General features: G+C 37.8%; 1 protein-coding gene across 3 annotated transcripts in view; it reads left to right on the top strand.

Annotated features, from left to right (window-relative positions):
* LOC131065962 (probable leucine-rich repeat receptor-like serine/threonine-protein kinase At3g14840) overlaps positions 1 to 15521 on the top strand; it is a 128067-nt gene that overhangs the window by 90062 nt on the left and 22484 nt on the right. The window contains exon 7 of one of the 3 annotated variants that reach the window (XM_058000576.2): positions 479 to 821. The exons of 1 other annotated variant lie outside the window; for it this stretch is intronic. In XM_058000576.2, the coding sequence (XP_057856559.1) occupies positions 479 to 527 (49 nt within the window). In that variant the 3' untranslated portion in view covers positions 528 to 821. Of the gene's footprint in view, positions 1 to 478; positions 822 to 15521 lie in introns of those variants that run through there. One more of the 3 variants, XM_059216503.1, reaches the window with a different exon arrangement.

Here is a 15521-nt window from a genome sequence, read left to right as displayed (position 1 = left end):
ACCATCATACACCTTAACCACTATATCAAATTTATCATATGTTATTTGATGCAATTGTAGAGTATAAAGATATTCTTTAGTGATCACATTCACCACACATGCTGGTCAATGAGAACCCCTTGTGAGAGTTTGTCTTTGTTCTTCGTAGAGATATATAGTGGGCCATCAGGTGCATCAATAGTCTCACTAGGATCAAAGGTAATGCATAATTCCTTAGGAGGTGAAGGTTTATCAACAAGATTCATCACATTCTTAGACTCAAGGCCAAGGTCATTGGAAGAAAAATCAAGATGCTCAGATTCAACCAAATTAGTAGAATGGGAAGATAAAAGATTAGTAAAGATTTGGATATTTTGATTAGGAGGAGCTACGGATTTGTTTCTATTTTCATTTGTACTAGCTAAAAATATGGTATTATTATCAATAAAGCCTTGAATTATACTCCTTAAGGAATAACACTTTTTGGTGTCATGAATAGGTTGACAATGATATTGGAAAAAAGCTTTGTGATCATGATAAGGTGGTGAAGGTTTGGATGTATCAATTGGCTTGATGGGAGGAAGTCTCAATACATATTTATTTAATAATTATGTCATAATACTATGTAAAGGCTCAAAAAGAGGAGTAAATTATTTTCATAAGTATTTGGATAAAGCAGGCACACCTGATATCATGGCCACCACTTGAGTATTGATGTTGTCATTGAGCTTGATGTATCCCTTGTTCAATTTAAACCTTGTTAAAAATTGTTGACCACTTTCATTCTTATCAACAAAAGCCATTGAAGGAGATGATTTGAATTGAATCACTTGAAGTTGATAATTATGAAGTACTATGCACAACTATGTAAAGGAAGTAATCTAAGAAAAGAGGAGCTTATCCCTAATATATTTTTGTAAATTAGCAATAAAAATTCTTTGAACATCTTATCAGCCATAGGATAAGTAATTTGAGAATACAAATGTTTATATCTACCAATAAAATCAATCACTTTTTCTTTAACACCTTGCTTACAATGAATCAAATCTGTCAAAGTAATCTTAGGACCAATATTATTATGAAATTATTGAATAAAAGCATTAGCTAGTTGTTGAAAAGAACAATACCATTACAATGCTTTATCTCAAAAGGTTCGAGTAAATAATTTAGCCATAAGTCTTTGATCATGAGAAAAGTCACTTCACAAAGATTAAATGTTTTCACAAGAGTCAAGGGATCATTTTTTTCATTATAAAGATCTAATCGAGAGACTTCCATATGTTTAGGAGGGATAACACAAATAATATCATCGGATAATGGGCTCACTACATCAAATGTGGCCACATTAAACTTAGATTGAGTAATAGTAGCTAGTTGTTGTTGAAAAGAATGAAATGGTTTGGGCTATGTTATTGAAGGTTGCTTTGGTTGATGGATTGAAATTGGACATATTGGATTGGGATGGAGTGACATTGTTTTATGTAGGTTGAGGTTGAGAATAAGGAGCTCAAACACTATGATAAGTAGGTATGGGAGATGATTGGGTCACAAATGGAAGACTCATGGAAGGAGGTACGAAAGAGATTTGATTTGAAAATTTCCTCCCTTGACTAACATGTGTAGGATCAAAATTTTGTGTGGAAGTGGTCATGTTAGAATATGTGAATATAGGAACACTAGGAAAAGATGTAGCCATAGGAATAGAATGATTAACTTGACTAGAAGCTTGAGTGTAACCAAGGACTTTGGCACAAATTTTCATAGGCATGATATTAGTGTCAACAATATAAGCAAGGCCACACAATAAATCAACACCAAGTTTATCACTTTGAACCATTCTTTTTAATCCTCCAATCAATGGGATTGCCTCACTTTTTGAGTATTGATGACTCATCCATTGTTGAAGATTTTCATATTCATTGTCAATCTTGTCCAATTAATCAATGAAAACCCTAGTAAGTGATTCATCATCATCATGAGAATTATGGAAAGAATGGGGATAAATGACATCATTTGCTGGATTAGAGGAACCACCAAAATTATCATGAAACAAGTTATCTAAATTAGGCTCCATATAAAAGTAGTTAAACCTTAAGAAGCCTTAATTCTACAACTTCTTCTCACAAGAATATTGTGTTGGCATTTGATGTTGTTTTGGTGATGCTCTAGTGAAGATTGGTAATAACTAATGCATGTAGATTCTTAGGAGTTGTCATTGATGGCAACTCAGCTTTATGATCTTATCCGGTATGGATTTTTGGTTAAACATATGTCTTGAGTAAGTTTTTTGGTATCTAGTCTGCTCGATGAAGCTCAGTGTACAATTTTGTGGGCATTTCTCATTTCTGGTGAAGCATATTTTGGTTTCGATGATCAAGGTTAGTTGGTCGAGTATCAAAAGAAGATTATCATGCAAATCCACCCTCCAGTATTTCTTCCTAGCCTTTTTGAAGATCTAGTATCTGATAGAGCAGTTAAACAAGAATATCTTCACTATTATTGATGTATCTTGTGGTCTGAATTTCTTGGATAGATTCTGGTGATTGGTGATGTGTTTGAGATAATTGGTGAGACCAATAGGAAGCATGTGAATATTTATTTTGGGTCTAGAATATATTTTGGAAAGGATTAAAGTTGACTTACAACATTACATGTTTCATATTCTGATATATAAGTTTGACTTGGTTAATGCATTTGAGTGTGGATATGATGTCTGAGATGATTTTGGAGTGATTGAGTGCAGTCTCACATGCACATCCTTGAATTTTGTTGATCTGATAAGTAGAGCAGAGTAGAATAGAGCAATTTAGTATAATAGTGAAGCAGACCACTTTGTGCCTAACCAGAATTGATATTTGGCATAGTTAGATGCTATTTTATAGTTCATTGTTCATTATAATTGAATGGGTGTGAAAATATGATGAGAGGAGATCAAATGGAAATATTTTCTCCTCAAGAAAAGGAGTGAAAGTTCCACAAAGGATTTCCTTCAACTTCTCACACACATTACATTTAAAAGAGGGGGGAAAATTCACTAGATCCAATCTTAATAGAAAGAGATTGGATGCTAAATGAATTGACAAATAATTTAGAGAGTGATATTAAACCCTCTTTTAGAATGGATAAGTTGAATTGTGTGATTTAAGACTAAGTTTAAAAGAGACAAAGAAATGATTATAACTTGAGATAGAAATGCAGGATGAAGTTGTGCACTTGGAATTAGTAGTAAAAGGATGAGATGAAGCTCCCCTACAAATTTGGGTGAAATTTTTCGGGACCATATTGAAAGTGTACTTGGTCCTCTGAAAAACCCGTGTGTCAAAAAGGGTTTTTCCATCTCTGAAAATGAAGTCCAAATCTACAAATATAGTTACACACCTACAACCTACACATAGAAAAGAGATAAAATATTGTTGGGATTCGGGGTTTGGCTTCAGGTCAAACCTGAGTTTTGGAATTAACCAAATGATAAAAGGTACTTGCAAGTAAATGAGTGAAGTAGAATTCACCTCGAGAAAGGATGTAATTGAAATGTTGATAGAGTTGTTTGAAAGGATATGTAGAATTGAATGTCAAAAGAGATCTCCACTTTAATGGTTGAATCCTTGACTTGAATGCAACACTTAACCTTGAAAGCATACTTGAGATGCTCAATGGATGCTTGAATGGAAACTTGAATTCTTGAATGCTTGATTTCACTTAGGATCACAATTTAAACTTCATGAATGCGAAAGGAGGAGAGAATGTGTCTTATATATTCATCAATTAGGGTTATTTGACTGATTTTTCATCGTAGGCCAACATAGGGAAACTTTTCTCGCTTCAAGATTGATAAGCCCAATGCAAAGTTTAAGTGGAGGGGGCCCAAAATAGGGCAAGGATAGGGGCACAGAGCCAGGAAAGGGGCACCATGCCCCTGTCTAGCTCTAATTTAGGATAGAAAGAAGGAACACGAAGTGTGGGGTGCGAGGAAATGTAGGTTTCGGGAGGTGTAAGCATGTCTCGGGTCTCCAATTAGGATTAGGGATTTGTTCTCCAATGTAAAGACCCAAATGCGGTAAAAAATTGCAAGGTTGCAATTTTATGATGCTACAATAATCATTTTGTAATTATCAATAAGGTAGTGAGCCTTCCTCTAGGGTTGTAGCCCTGCTTTTGTAACTAAGCAGTGAGCTCTAGGAAGTGTGCCTAAATGCAAGTGCATTCCCCTTTTGTAATATTAATTTTCTACTGGCCATAGTGGAATAATATTGTGGGTTCAAATCCCACTGTGGTTTTTCCCTTTTCGGGTTTTCACGTAAAACATTGGTGTTATGGTTATGTGCTTGTTTGCCTTGTGTTTCTGCATTTTTGTTTCTTATCTGTGCATCTAGTTGATTAAGAATCTGAATATTAGATTTATAAATACCAAAACACTAATTCACCCCCCCTTTAGTGTCCATTGATTCCAATAATTGGTATCAGAGCCTTGTGCCTTGGAAGAAGCCTAACAACTTGAGGAAGATCTGGAAGATTGAATCAATGGACTCCAGTTTGGAGAGATAGCTTGTTGTGGCACTTGAAGATCTCAATGCAGCGATGAAGGAAAAGAGTAGCTTGAAAAGAAATCTAAGTGTAGTTGAAGACTTCATTGAAACCTTGAAAGATCAAGTAAAAAATTCTTGGGAAAAGAGCTAAAGGAAAAAGAAGAACAAAGTGTTGACAATCAAATTCTACAAGACAAGAATGATGAATGTGAGAAGCCAGCTAGGGAGGATGCAGTTTTGAAGAGTGAGATCCAATCTATTGTTATGAAGTTGACTAAAGAGATTGAAGACTAGAAGAAAAATGAAGAAAGATTGACTCAATCCTTGAAGGACAGATCTGATGAATGTTGCAGATTGACATATGAGAATGATTTGTTGAAGCTTGAACCGGTACAGACAAAGAATGATGGACAAGAACTTGAGAGACAAATCATAATTGTGAGAGACGAGCTGACGACTGCTAATGAGTACAAAGAGAAGTTCAAAGCTAGTTCAGCCCGGTTGGATGAGATGCTGGATAGTCAGAGACATGGGAAAGACACAAGAGGACTTGGATATGAGAAAGGAGAATCTTTCGGTTCTAGACAGAGCAATGCCAAATCAAATTATCAGCAGAGAAAGAAACCTCTAGTAGGACAACCTAATGCCTATAAATTCAATGGTAGATGATTTACTTGCAAAAAATTTGGTCATATGGCAAACCAATCCAGAAGTAGGATGAATAATGGGATGATGAACAATGTGATGAATAATGACTCTACCTTTACTAGTCAATGTTTCAAACGCAACAATTTTGGACATAAGTCAAATATGTGCAGAATGATGATCAATTTTCAGAATAAAAGATGTTTTTCATGTGGGATGTTTGGACATATATCTAACCAATGTAGGATGAGACAAAATCATATGAACTTTAGGCCTATGAAAAGGAATGTTGTCTGTCATGCATGTAACAAAGTAGGTCATATTGCAAGACATTGTAGAAGCAGGAATGCACCGGTGAACAAGAATAAATCTAATGAGAAAGGTAAATCAAAGGTAGATGAAATTAGAGATCAGCACTAGAAGATGTGGGTAAAGAAAGAAGATCAGAATTCACAGAATGGCTCGACACCTAAATGTGATGATGGAACCTCATTCGGTAACTAGGGGTTTTTTGTTTTAGGGGGAGTTTTTCATGCAAATCAGTAGAACCCCCTCTTCAGAGATCTATAACTAGTTCTAAAAGGTTGTAGAAGATCTATCTTGTGTGCATATATATTATCCGGAAGATCTCATAGAGATTTAAGGTTCTAGTAGGCAATTTTATGAAAAACAAGGTAACTAGAAGCTTAAAGGTTGAAGCATTTATTACAACTTAAAATTAGGTTTTCAGACATTAAAAAGGCATTTCAAAGGTTCATTCTTCACATTGTGAATGAGAGAATAGAGTAGAGAAATGTGTAAAGGTGTTTTGGTAGCTTAAATCAAGCTTGAAGCAATCAGTGAGCGATTTCTTGCACCTAGTTGAGAATTAAAGGTATTTATCCATTTTTCATGACCTAATTGTTTTAAACCCTGAATTATATATGGCATCCACATTTGATATTTCTACCCCTCTGGTTGTTGAGATTTTTGATAGAGCAAGGCCCATTTTTAAGAAACACCCTTTCAAATCCATTGAAGACGATCTGGAAGAAGCCTTTTCCTCGGTTCCGTATGGTGTTCTTCATAATGAAGACATTAGGGCATTTATCCACTATGATATTGAGGAGCTTGGTAGTGCAGACATGTTATCCCTCTATAACAAGCATTTGGCAGATAGTTTGGGGAATTTGAAGCAAAAACACAAAATTCTTTATGACAAGGGTTTCGTGCAATTCATTCATTTTCCCATATTCGATGAAGCAAAATGGGTCTAGTATGTCCTCGACAAGGTCCATGATGAATTCATTTGGCAAGACAAGCCTTATAAAATCACCAAGTAGGTTGTTCAAGTAGTCACATGCTTAAGTGCAACTGGTGAAGTGCCTAGACAGAGAAAAGTACAAAATAACACTATGATAGTTGCTACCGGTTCCAAATTTGACAATAGGGCAATGACTATCATTGATATCTTGGAGAATGATGTTAGACTTGCCTCGATGGTGGTAGATTAATGTGTGAGGAAAATATGTGTGCAAATACAAAGGATAAAAGATAAAATAATTAACCAAAAAAATACATTAAACTCAACACTTCAAGATTGAAATGGTAAAATCAAAGCAAAAACACAAAGAAAAGCTTTGCAAACCCCAAATCCTTGCTTCGATTTGATTATTCTATGATTGGATGTGTGCTCATGATATCGATTCAGATGCTCGATTGTGCTCCATGATTTGATGAAGGTGATAATGCAAATGATAATAGATGTGTGAGTGTGAGTAGTGATTTTGACAAAGTAACGATGTGTTGAATGAATAGTGGATTCGAGAGGATTTGGTCTAAAAATGGAGGGATTAAATAGAAGATGAGAGGAAGGAGAGGGGGTGTGAAGAGGAGACACTTGTCCTCCAAAAAAGGACAAGTGGCTCAACAAGAGGGAAGAGGAATGACATGTGTCCACGAGGATACATGTCTATTTTGGGCAAAGCCAACCAAAAAGTAGGATATTTTCCACACAAAGGGGGAAAAGAGGTTAGGATGTGCACATATGGAGGTTAGGAGGGATCGGATAGGGTAGGTTGGGAGGATGGCTAGGTTGGGGGAGGTTAGGATAGATAGGGTTGGTTGGAACCCTAGGGTTAGGACAAGGGATAGGTTAGATGGGGGGTTAAGGTTAGGAGCCATGTGCTCAAATAGGATTGGAGTCTAATTAATTAATTGAATTAATAGATCCTTGGGGGTTTTGGGAAAAGGGATATTTAATTAATTAAAGGTAATTAATCAAATGAGATAGAAGAACAAGGATAAATAATTAATTAGATTAATTAATAAGGAGGATGGGATAATCAATTAATTAGATTAATTAATTAGGAGGATGGGATAATCAATTAATTAGATTAATTAATTAGGAGGATAGGATAATTAATTAATTAGTAATTAATTAATTGGAAGAAAGGGATTTGGGAGATTAATTAATTAAAAAATTAATTAATAGGAAGAAAGGGATAGAAAATTAATTAATTAGATTAACTAACTGGAAGAATAGGATTTAAATTTGATTAAATTAATTAGCCAATTTTAGGGGTCTACATTGTGCCCCTCTTCGCGGTGGTGCTAAAATAGTGTCAGTGCGAAGAAAAATAAAACATCTGAGAGAAAGGAAGTGAAAAATACCCTAGGACCAACAAAGGGATGGGTAGGGATGCCCCCTCAAGAGGGTGCATGGGGAAAAAGGAACCGGACAACGTCTCGAAAGAAACATTGCCCTAGCGAATAGGATAGAAGGAAAGAAGTAGAACAGGAAGGGGAGAAAAATGCAAATGCAGTGGATGATATGGATGAAATGATCATGGAGCTCAAGCACCCGTGAAAAAGGATGCCATGTAGAGCACTTATTTTGATTTAGCAATGTTTGTGAGTCACCAAGGTATAAGGAAGCGGGGTGGAATTTAATAGCCAATGCATAGAATGACACATATAAATAGACACATAGGCTAATCTAGCACCACACAGAGCTATAGAGACCCTACAAGAAATGGTGATAGAATAACCTCAAGCAGAAGATATGCCCCAATGTAACATGAGATAACAGAGACCTCATGAGGGTGCAACAAGGAGCACATCCAAAAGACATGCCAAGCAAAAAAAAAGCAACAAGATCACATCCTGAGAATTATTATTCCTAGCACACCATGATATAAAAGATCGTGGCGACCAAGAGGAAACAAATCCATCAAGAGCTTAAAAAGATAAACAAATATAAAAAAGAATCAAAGCCAACACGAGTGTCTTAGATGTCTTTTGCCAAAAGGATAACTGATTGGATGATGTCTGACTTGAGGAAGGATACATCCTGCATTGACTGATGATGGGTGTTGGTGAGAAGGATACATCTTAGAACAACACTAGGATAAAAGACTAATGATAATCGACAAAAGGATCTGATAGGATCATTATTACAAAGATGCTCAAAGATGATTGTTGAAGAACTGACTGATAGGATATGACCTCGAAGGACAGGACCGATAGACGCCTATGTACAATGACACACATGTACAAGACACTATATACAAGATGACCTAAGAGAATATGGATGAAGGAAGAAGACCCAGGGACAGGCATGATGTTACCCCAGTCAAGATGAAAAGCCATGATAGATTGATGATTGACTGGATTGATTGAAGAGAGAGGAGTAATTGGAAGAAACCCAATGATGATGATGATTGGAGGATTCGATTAGATAGGAGTGATTGTCTAATTCAGAAGAATAGATAATATTGGAATGCGAAGGGGAATTTTGAGGCAGATGAATCACTTCAAAGGATGATAAAAGGAGGTGTTATGTGGATCCTAATCAAACTTGGAGGTTAAACTTTACCTACTTCTATTGATGCAGTTTCTCTCCATATTTTTTGACAAGGGTTTGGGGGCAACACCCCCAAGATGGGGTCAAGGGGAAACACCCCACAAGGCCAAAAAGATTTTATTATTCTATAAGGGCATTGGGTGTTATTTTTTCTATTGGTAGACATGTTATAACCGGGGAGAGCCGAAAGAGACTAGGGGGAAAAATTGTGGGGGGGTCACCCCGTGGTGGGGGTGCAACCCTGCTCATGTAGGGGTGTGACCCCACTCACATGAGGCTGCATCCCATGAGTGTAGGGGTGTGACCCCACTCACGCAGGTGTGCATCCCCACAAGCACGAGGGTGAGACCCCATTCACAAGGGTGCTTCCTTGCTCATGTCAGGGTGCAAACCTGCTCACATGGGGGTGCATCCCTGCAAGCGAGAAGGTGCCAGCCCACTCACATGGGGGTGTGACCCCACTCATGAGAGTGCATCCCCATGGGCATGAGAGAGAGACCCCACGGGGGCATAAAACTGCTTGTGGGGGAGAAACCCCGCCGATGTGGGTACACAACCCCACTCGTGAAGTACTAGAAATAAAAGGAGGAAAAAAAAGGGGAAAGAAAAAGAAATAGAGGGAGCGAGAGAGGGCAAAAGAAATTTTTCCCTACAGGCAGACGCGGTTGAAAGATAAAAGGATGAGGGATTGGATGAAAAGAATTGGGGAATGGATGAAAAGGATGATGGATAGGATGAAAAAGGATGATGGATTGGAGGAACCAGAAGATTAGGATAGGTGGATAGAGATGGAATGAAAGGAGGATGGATTGGAGGAACCAGAAGACAAGGATAGGTGAATGAATGGATACGATAAGATATCTGACAAGAGGATAGGAATCTCAAGGGAAACAAATGGAAGATAGGGTGATGAGTAGATAAGGGCCATGAAGGAATGCAGAAGGATTACATGGAAGGGAGGAAAAGAGGTGTGTAGAGCATGCATATACAGTGGCTTTTTCTTTTCCTTTTATTAAGATCTGAAGGAGGATGGAGGAAATGAACTGGATAGGATACGATATACTAGGTATGATAGGTAGATGGAATGGAGGAGGAAATGGATAGATGTCCAGTAGAACTTTTCCCCCAAGTATGGAGAGAAAAAGGATGAGGGGAATTACACATGATTCCTATTTGCCAGGTTTTCATCATGGTACCTATCCAAGGCGCCTCTTTGCCAAGTTTTCATCATTGGATGAATTTGTTTTTTTGGGGGGAATTTTTTTTTGGAATTTTCTGATTTTTTGAGAGGAAATTCATGGATGGAGAGGGAGGAGGATAAATAGATTTGGAGGATAGGTGTTGAGGGATATGGATGGAGGAATCGAGCATAAAGTTTCGTATCAAGGTAATAGGAGCCCATTTGGAGTGATCACTGGATGTTGGTACAACTTTATTAGGAAAGAGTAGATTATGCAAAGGATTGGATTAGATGGTTTTGATGGGGAATGTAAGGGATATGGTAGCGGTAAGTGTTTGGATGGAAGGAGGGAAAGTGAGTGTGATGGGGGGATGTTGTCAGGACTAATATTGGATCATGTTGCAAAGGATGTGGGATGAGCGGAGGGGAGTTGGATGTAGCATGTGGATAGGATGGAGGCATTATGATAGGTATCTTTGGGACATAGGGACCCAAAATAGATTTAGGAGGTGGAGGGGAAGCATTTTTAGCAGGTGGAATAGAAATTTTGAATGCCATTGCAGGTTCTTCTTTTGGATGCACTGCTTCTTGTTGCTTTGCCTCTTTTTACTTTGGAATCCACATTGGTTTTGCTTTTTCTTTGGTGGTCCTTTGTGGCTTGTGGGATTCATTGCATTTTTGCATCAACTTTTGCATTGTTGGATCATGTCATTTTTGGTAGACATGGTCATATTTATATTGTTGTGGATGTGGTACTTTATGCATTTTTTATTTGGCATCCAAATTTCTACTAGTAGCCTTGGAAGGAGTGTGCAGATGTGTAGTAGATGGAGGAATTGTGATGAATTGAAGGATGTAGGATGTTCGATGAAATGCAAGGACATGTGCCTTTGTTGATCTTGATTAGGAATGAAAGGAATAGGATGTTCATGATGAGTGATGGAGATAGCTGATTTGTGTAAGGAGGGATGAGTAGGAAAAGATGGAGGATGGGACTTTGGGATATAAGGGCTGAAAATGGATTTAGCATGTGGGGGATGTATGCAGGTATATTTTGGGATATAGGGACCCAAAATGGATTTTGAGCATGGAGGAAGATGGACAACTATTTTATCTTTATATGATGGAGGAGGGGGGATGACGATAAATGATTTGGAGGAACAATGGGGAGATGTGATGGTGTGTTTGGAAGTATACTTGGATGTTGCATTAGTTGTACCAATATTTTTATTTGAAGTGCCTTGGGATATGTAACCATGACCATGAGATCCTAGCTGTGCTTTGACATGGATGGGCTCCAAAGTACCTTGCTCATGTAGGACCAAGACTTTTCCTTGATGATTCATTTTTTTGAGTATTTTATCTAAAGTAGGATACTTGTTCTTTGGGCAACAAGATGCGAGTCCTTTATTAGATGGAGGAGAATGGGTGGTGCATATGAGATGTTCTTCTATTGTGAATTAATTACCATGGATGAATGTAATTAAACCAAGTGGATAGAGTGATGGTGGTGGGATGGTTTAGATAGGAGGAGATGGAGGATCAAGAGGTGGAGTATATATGACAAGAGGATCTTGACTTGGAAGAGGGGATGATAAAGGATCTTAAGATGGAGGAGATGGGATGGTAGGATCTTGATTTGGATGAATAATGCTTTGAATATTGGTGTGATGAGAGGTAAGTGGGTAGACTCTTCAAGTGGAATGGATGGAATGATAGAAGATTCAATGAATTGGGTAGATGGAGTGGATGGAAGGATGAAAGATTATTCAACTGGGATAGATGAAGTAGATGAAAGGATGGGGAGTTCCTCAAATAGGGTAGATGGGAGGATGAGAGGTTCTACAAATGGCATAGATGGAGTGGATGGAAGGACAAGAGGTTCTTTGGCTAGGATAGATGGAGTGGATGGAAGGATGGGAGGTTCTTCAACTAGGATAGATGGAGTGAATGGAAGGATGGGAGATTCATAAACTGGGAGAGATGGAGTGGATAGAAGTATGGGAGATTCATCAATTGGGGGAGATGGAATGGATGGAAGGATGAGAGGTTCCTCAACTAGGAGAGATGGATTTGATGGAAGTATGGGAGATTCATCAATTGGGAGAGATGGAGTTGATGGAAGGATGAGAGGTTCCTCAATTGGGAGAGATGGAGTAGATAGAAGGATGGGAGAATCATCAACTAGGAGAGATGGAGTGGATAGAATAATAGGAGGTTCCTTGGATTGAGTTTGACTAACTTTAGAAGTAGGTGATGAGATAATGGGTGGATGATCTTAATGGATGAAAGGTTTTTTATGGTGTTAGGAGGTGGGAGAGGAATGATGGATGTGGGAGTTGGAAGTGAATTCTCTAAAATGGAGGAGGGAATGGATGGTGTTGAATTGAGATATGATAGAGTGGAAGATGGTGGGCTAAGATAGGAAGAAGTGGATGGTGGAGGATTGAGGTGAGATGAAGGATTGCAACTAGTGCCACAAGCTTGTTCATGAATGTTCATCACAACAGTGGATGAAGGTGGTGCTTGTAGATAACTAAATCATGGTTGTGAAATAGTAGGTTGTGATGCTACTTGAGGTTGATGTTGTGGAGCACTGACCACTTGTGGCACTAATCGGATGGGTGGGGGCACAGATGATAATGGAATTGTGAAATTCATGCCCCCAGTCATAGTTTGCATGACAAATGATGGTGGATTAGGATTAGATGAAGGATTGAGATAGGATGGATGATCGACATTGGATGAAATACTTAGATAAGATGAAGAATTAGAACTGGATGGAGACGGGAGATAAGATGGGAGATTAGAATTGGATGGAGAATTTAGACAAGATGGGAGATTAGAACTGGATGGAGAGTTTAGATAAGATGGAAGATTAGAAGTGGATGGAGAATTGAGACAAGATGGGAGATTAGAATTGGATGGAGAAGTGAGATAAGATGGAGGACTAGAACTGGATGGAGAAGTGAGATAAGATGGAGGACTAGAACTAAATGGAGAATTTAGATAAAATGGGAGATTAGAACTAGATGGAGAATTGAGATAAGATGGTGATCTAACTTGGAAATCTATCTCATTGGGTTGATCAACCACACCCTCATCATCATCGACATAGGGTGAAGTGGAAGAAAATGAGGAATGATGATACTCATCATAGTAGGATTGAGGGATGACTTGGATATATGTGTCATTAGGTTGATCAACCATACCATCAATGTCATCGACATAGGGTGAAGTGGAAGAAAATGAAGGGCGACCAAACTCATCATAATAGAATTGTGACATGATAATTAGTTGGTGAGTTGGAGAGATGAAGGATGAAAAAGGGTGATAGGTCAAAGACCAAGATGAGATGGGGACTGACTATGAAGAAGGTGGAAAGAGGATGAAATTTGACGTTCAATTTTAGATATTTGATATTCAACCTCTAACTTAGGAAGAAGGAAATGATGATGTGAATTGAGAGACAAGATATGATGATGGACGATAATCTTGATGCTGGGAGATATGATACATAAAGTGATCTAACCAAAAATTAGTAGCATCTAGACACAAATGGGACACAAAGACTAAATTCCACGCGAAGCCAAGAACCAAAGTATACTAATCGAACAAGAATCTAGAGGCTCACAGACAACATAATGCCGAAGCCAAGGGCATCTAGGACCAAAGATGCACATGGATAAAGATATCAACTACTGATAATCCAAAGATTTCTACCACAATGTGAACAACATAATGACTACATAACAACATCAAAAGACCAAGATCATAAAATATAGATCCTGAAAGCTGGTAGATCAAGCAGTTTTTAAGACAATGTGGATAGCATAACAACAATGTTGTGACCTCTAAGCACAAGACCATGTAAGATAATTCATAACTGCTGAAAGATAAAGGAATTTCTAATGTAATGCAGACAACATAATGACAACATAACAACATCTAAGACCAAGACTATAAAAGATAGATCCAAACTGCCAAGATATAAAGAAGTGTATAAAGCAATGCAAACAACATAATGGCAACACAGTGACGTTTAAGACTGGGATCACCAAAGGTAATCAATAGCTGAAGAGTTAAGGAAAATCTAATGCTAAATGGATAGAATTTAGGCAGTGCAACCATATTTAAGACCAAGATCAAAGAGATAACTGATAGCTGAAGAGTTAAGTAGTTTCTAAGGCAACATGAACAACATAACAACAACGCAATGACATCTAAAACTGAGATAATAAAAGATGGGCATACACTGCCAATAGATCAAGAAATGTATAAAGAAATGCAGACAACATTATGGTAGTACAATGATGTCTAAGATTGGGATCACCAAAGATAGACCCTAACCACTAGGGAAACGTAACATTGTAAATCAATGAAACAAAAATCTGACAGCATAACAAGACTACTAATAAATTGTGATAAGATAAAAGCCAACTCGCTATAACAAACCACAAACCCACCAAAACAAGATGTGATCTCGCTAGGTTAAGGGTGAAAACTCGCTAGAACAAGATAGGCAAGACTGAAAAAAGCTTGGATAGCATAACAACACCAAAAATGTAAGCCCACTATTTCAGGGCACAAACACATTGTTTCAAGGTGCAAACCCACTGGAACAAGGTGTGAACCCATTGGAACAACACAATAGATAGTATAAAAAGTGAACCCACTAGAATAGGACTTAAAAACAATAATATGTGAACCCACTAGAAAAAGATGCAAACCCTCTAAAACAAAAAGAAAAGCCACTAGTTTGATATGCAAAGCCACTGATTTGAGATGCAAACCTGTTGGTTGAGAAAATGATAGTGACTGCGCTAAGTATGTCAATTTTGGCTCAAAGTTGACAACATTCACGCTAATACAAGACTGCAAACCCTCTATAATAGACCACAAACTTGCTAGAACTAACTTCAAACCCGCTAGAATGATATTTGACAAAAGAATTGACACAAAACACAACAAGCATGAAGATCTAACCATAAAATAAATAGAATCAATTAAGTAAATCCCTATGGATAGTCAAATGACAGTATGTGTTAAATCTTCTTGCCCAAAATACCACATCCAATGGGATAGATAGAAGCCTGATAGCACTGGCTCAACCCTCAACACACACTTCTCGAGCATGCCAAGCTTTGAATTCTTGGGTAATCACTTCCCAGTGAATTTTCTATCTCGAATTAGGGGTACATGAGGAGTTTCTTTGGTATGTACGTATCACAACACTTGAGTTAACAAATAGAAGGATTTTTGGATACTAAAGAACAATTAGATTGTAGTGGGGGAAATTTTGGGGTGAATTAGGCAGTCACACATATGGTGGATAGCTCATTTAAGA

Source organism: Cryptomeria japonica, chromosome 2, assembly GCF_030272615.1.
Source record: "Cryptomeria japonica chromosome 2, Sugi_1.0, whole genome shotgun sequence".
NCBI classification, from domain to species: domain Eukaryota; kingdom Viridiplantae; phylum Streptophyta; class Pinopsida; order Cupressales; family Cupressaceae; genus Cryptomeria; species Cryptomeria japonica.
The sequence above is the reverse complement of the archived record's forward strand: the minus strand, read 5'-3'. Positions and strand labels throughout refer to the sequence as shown.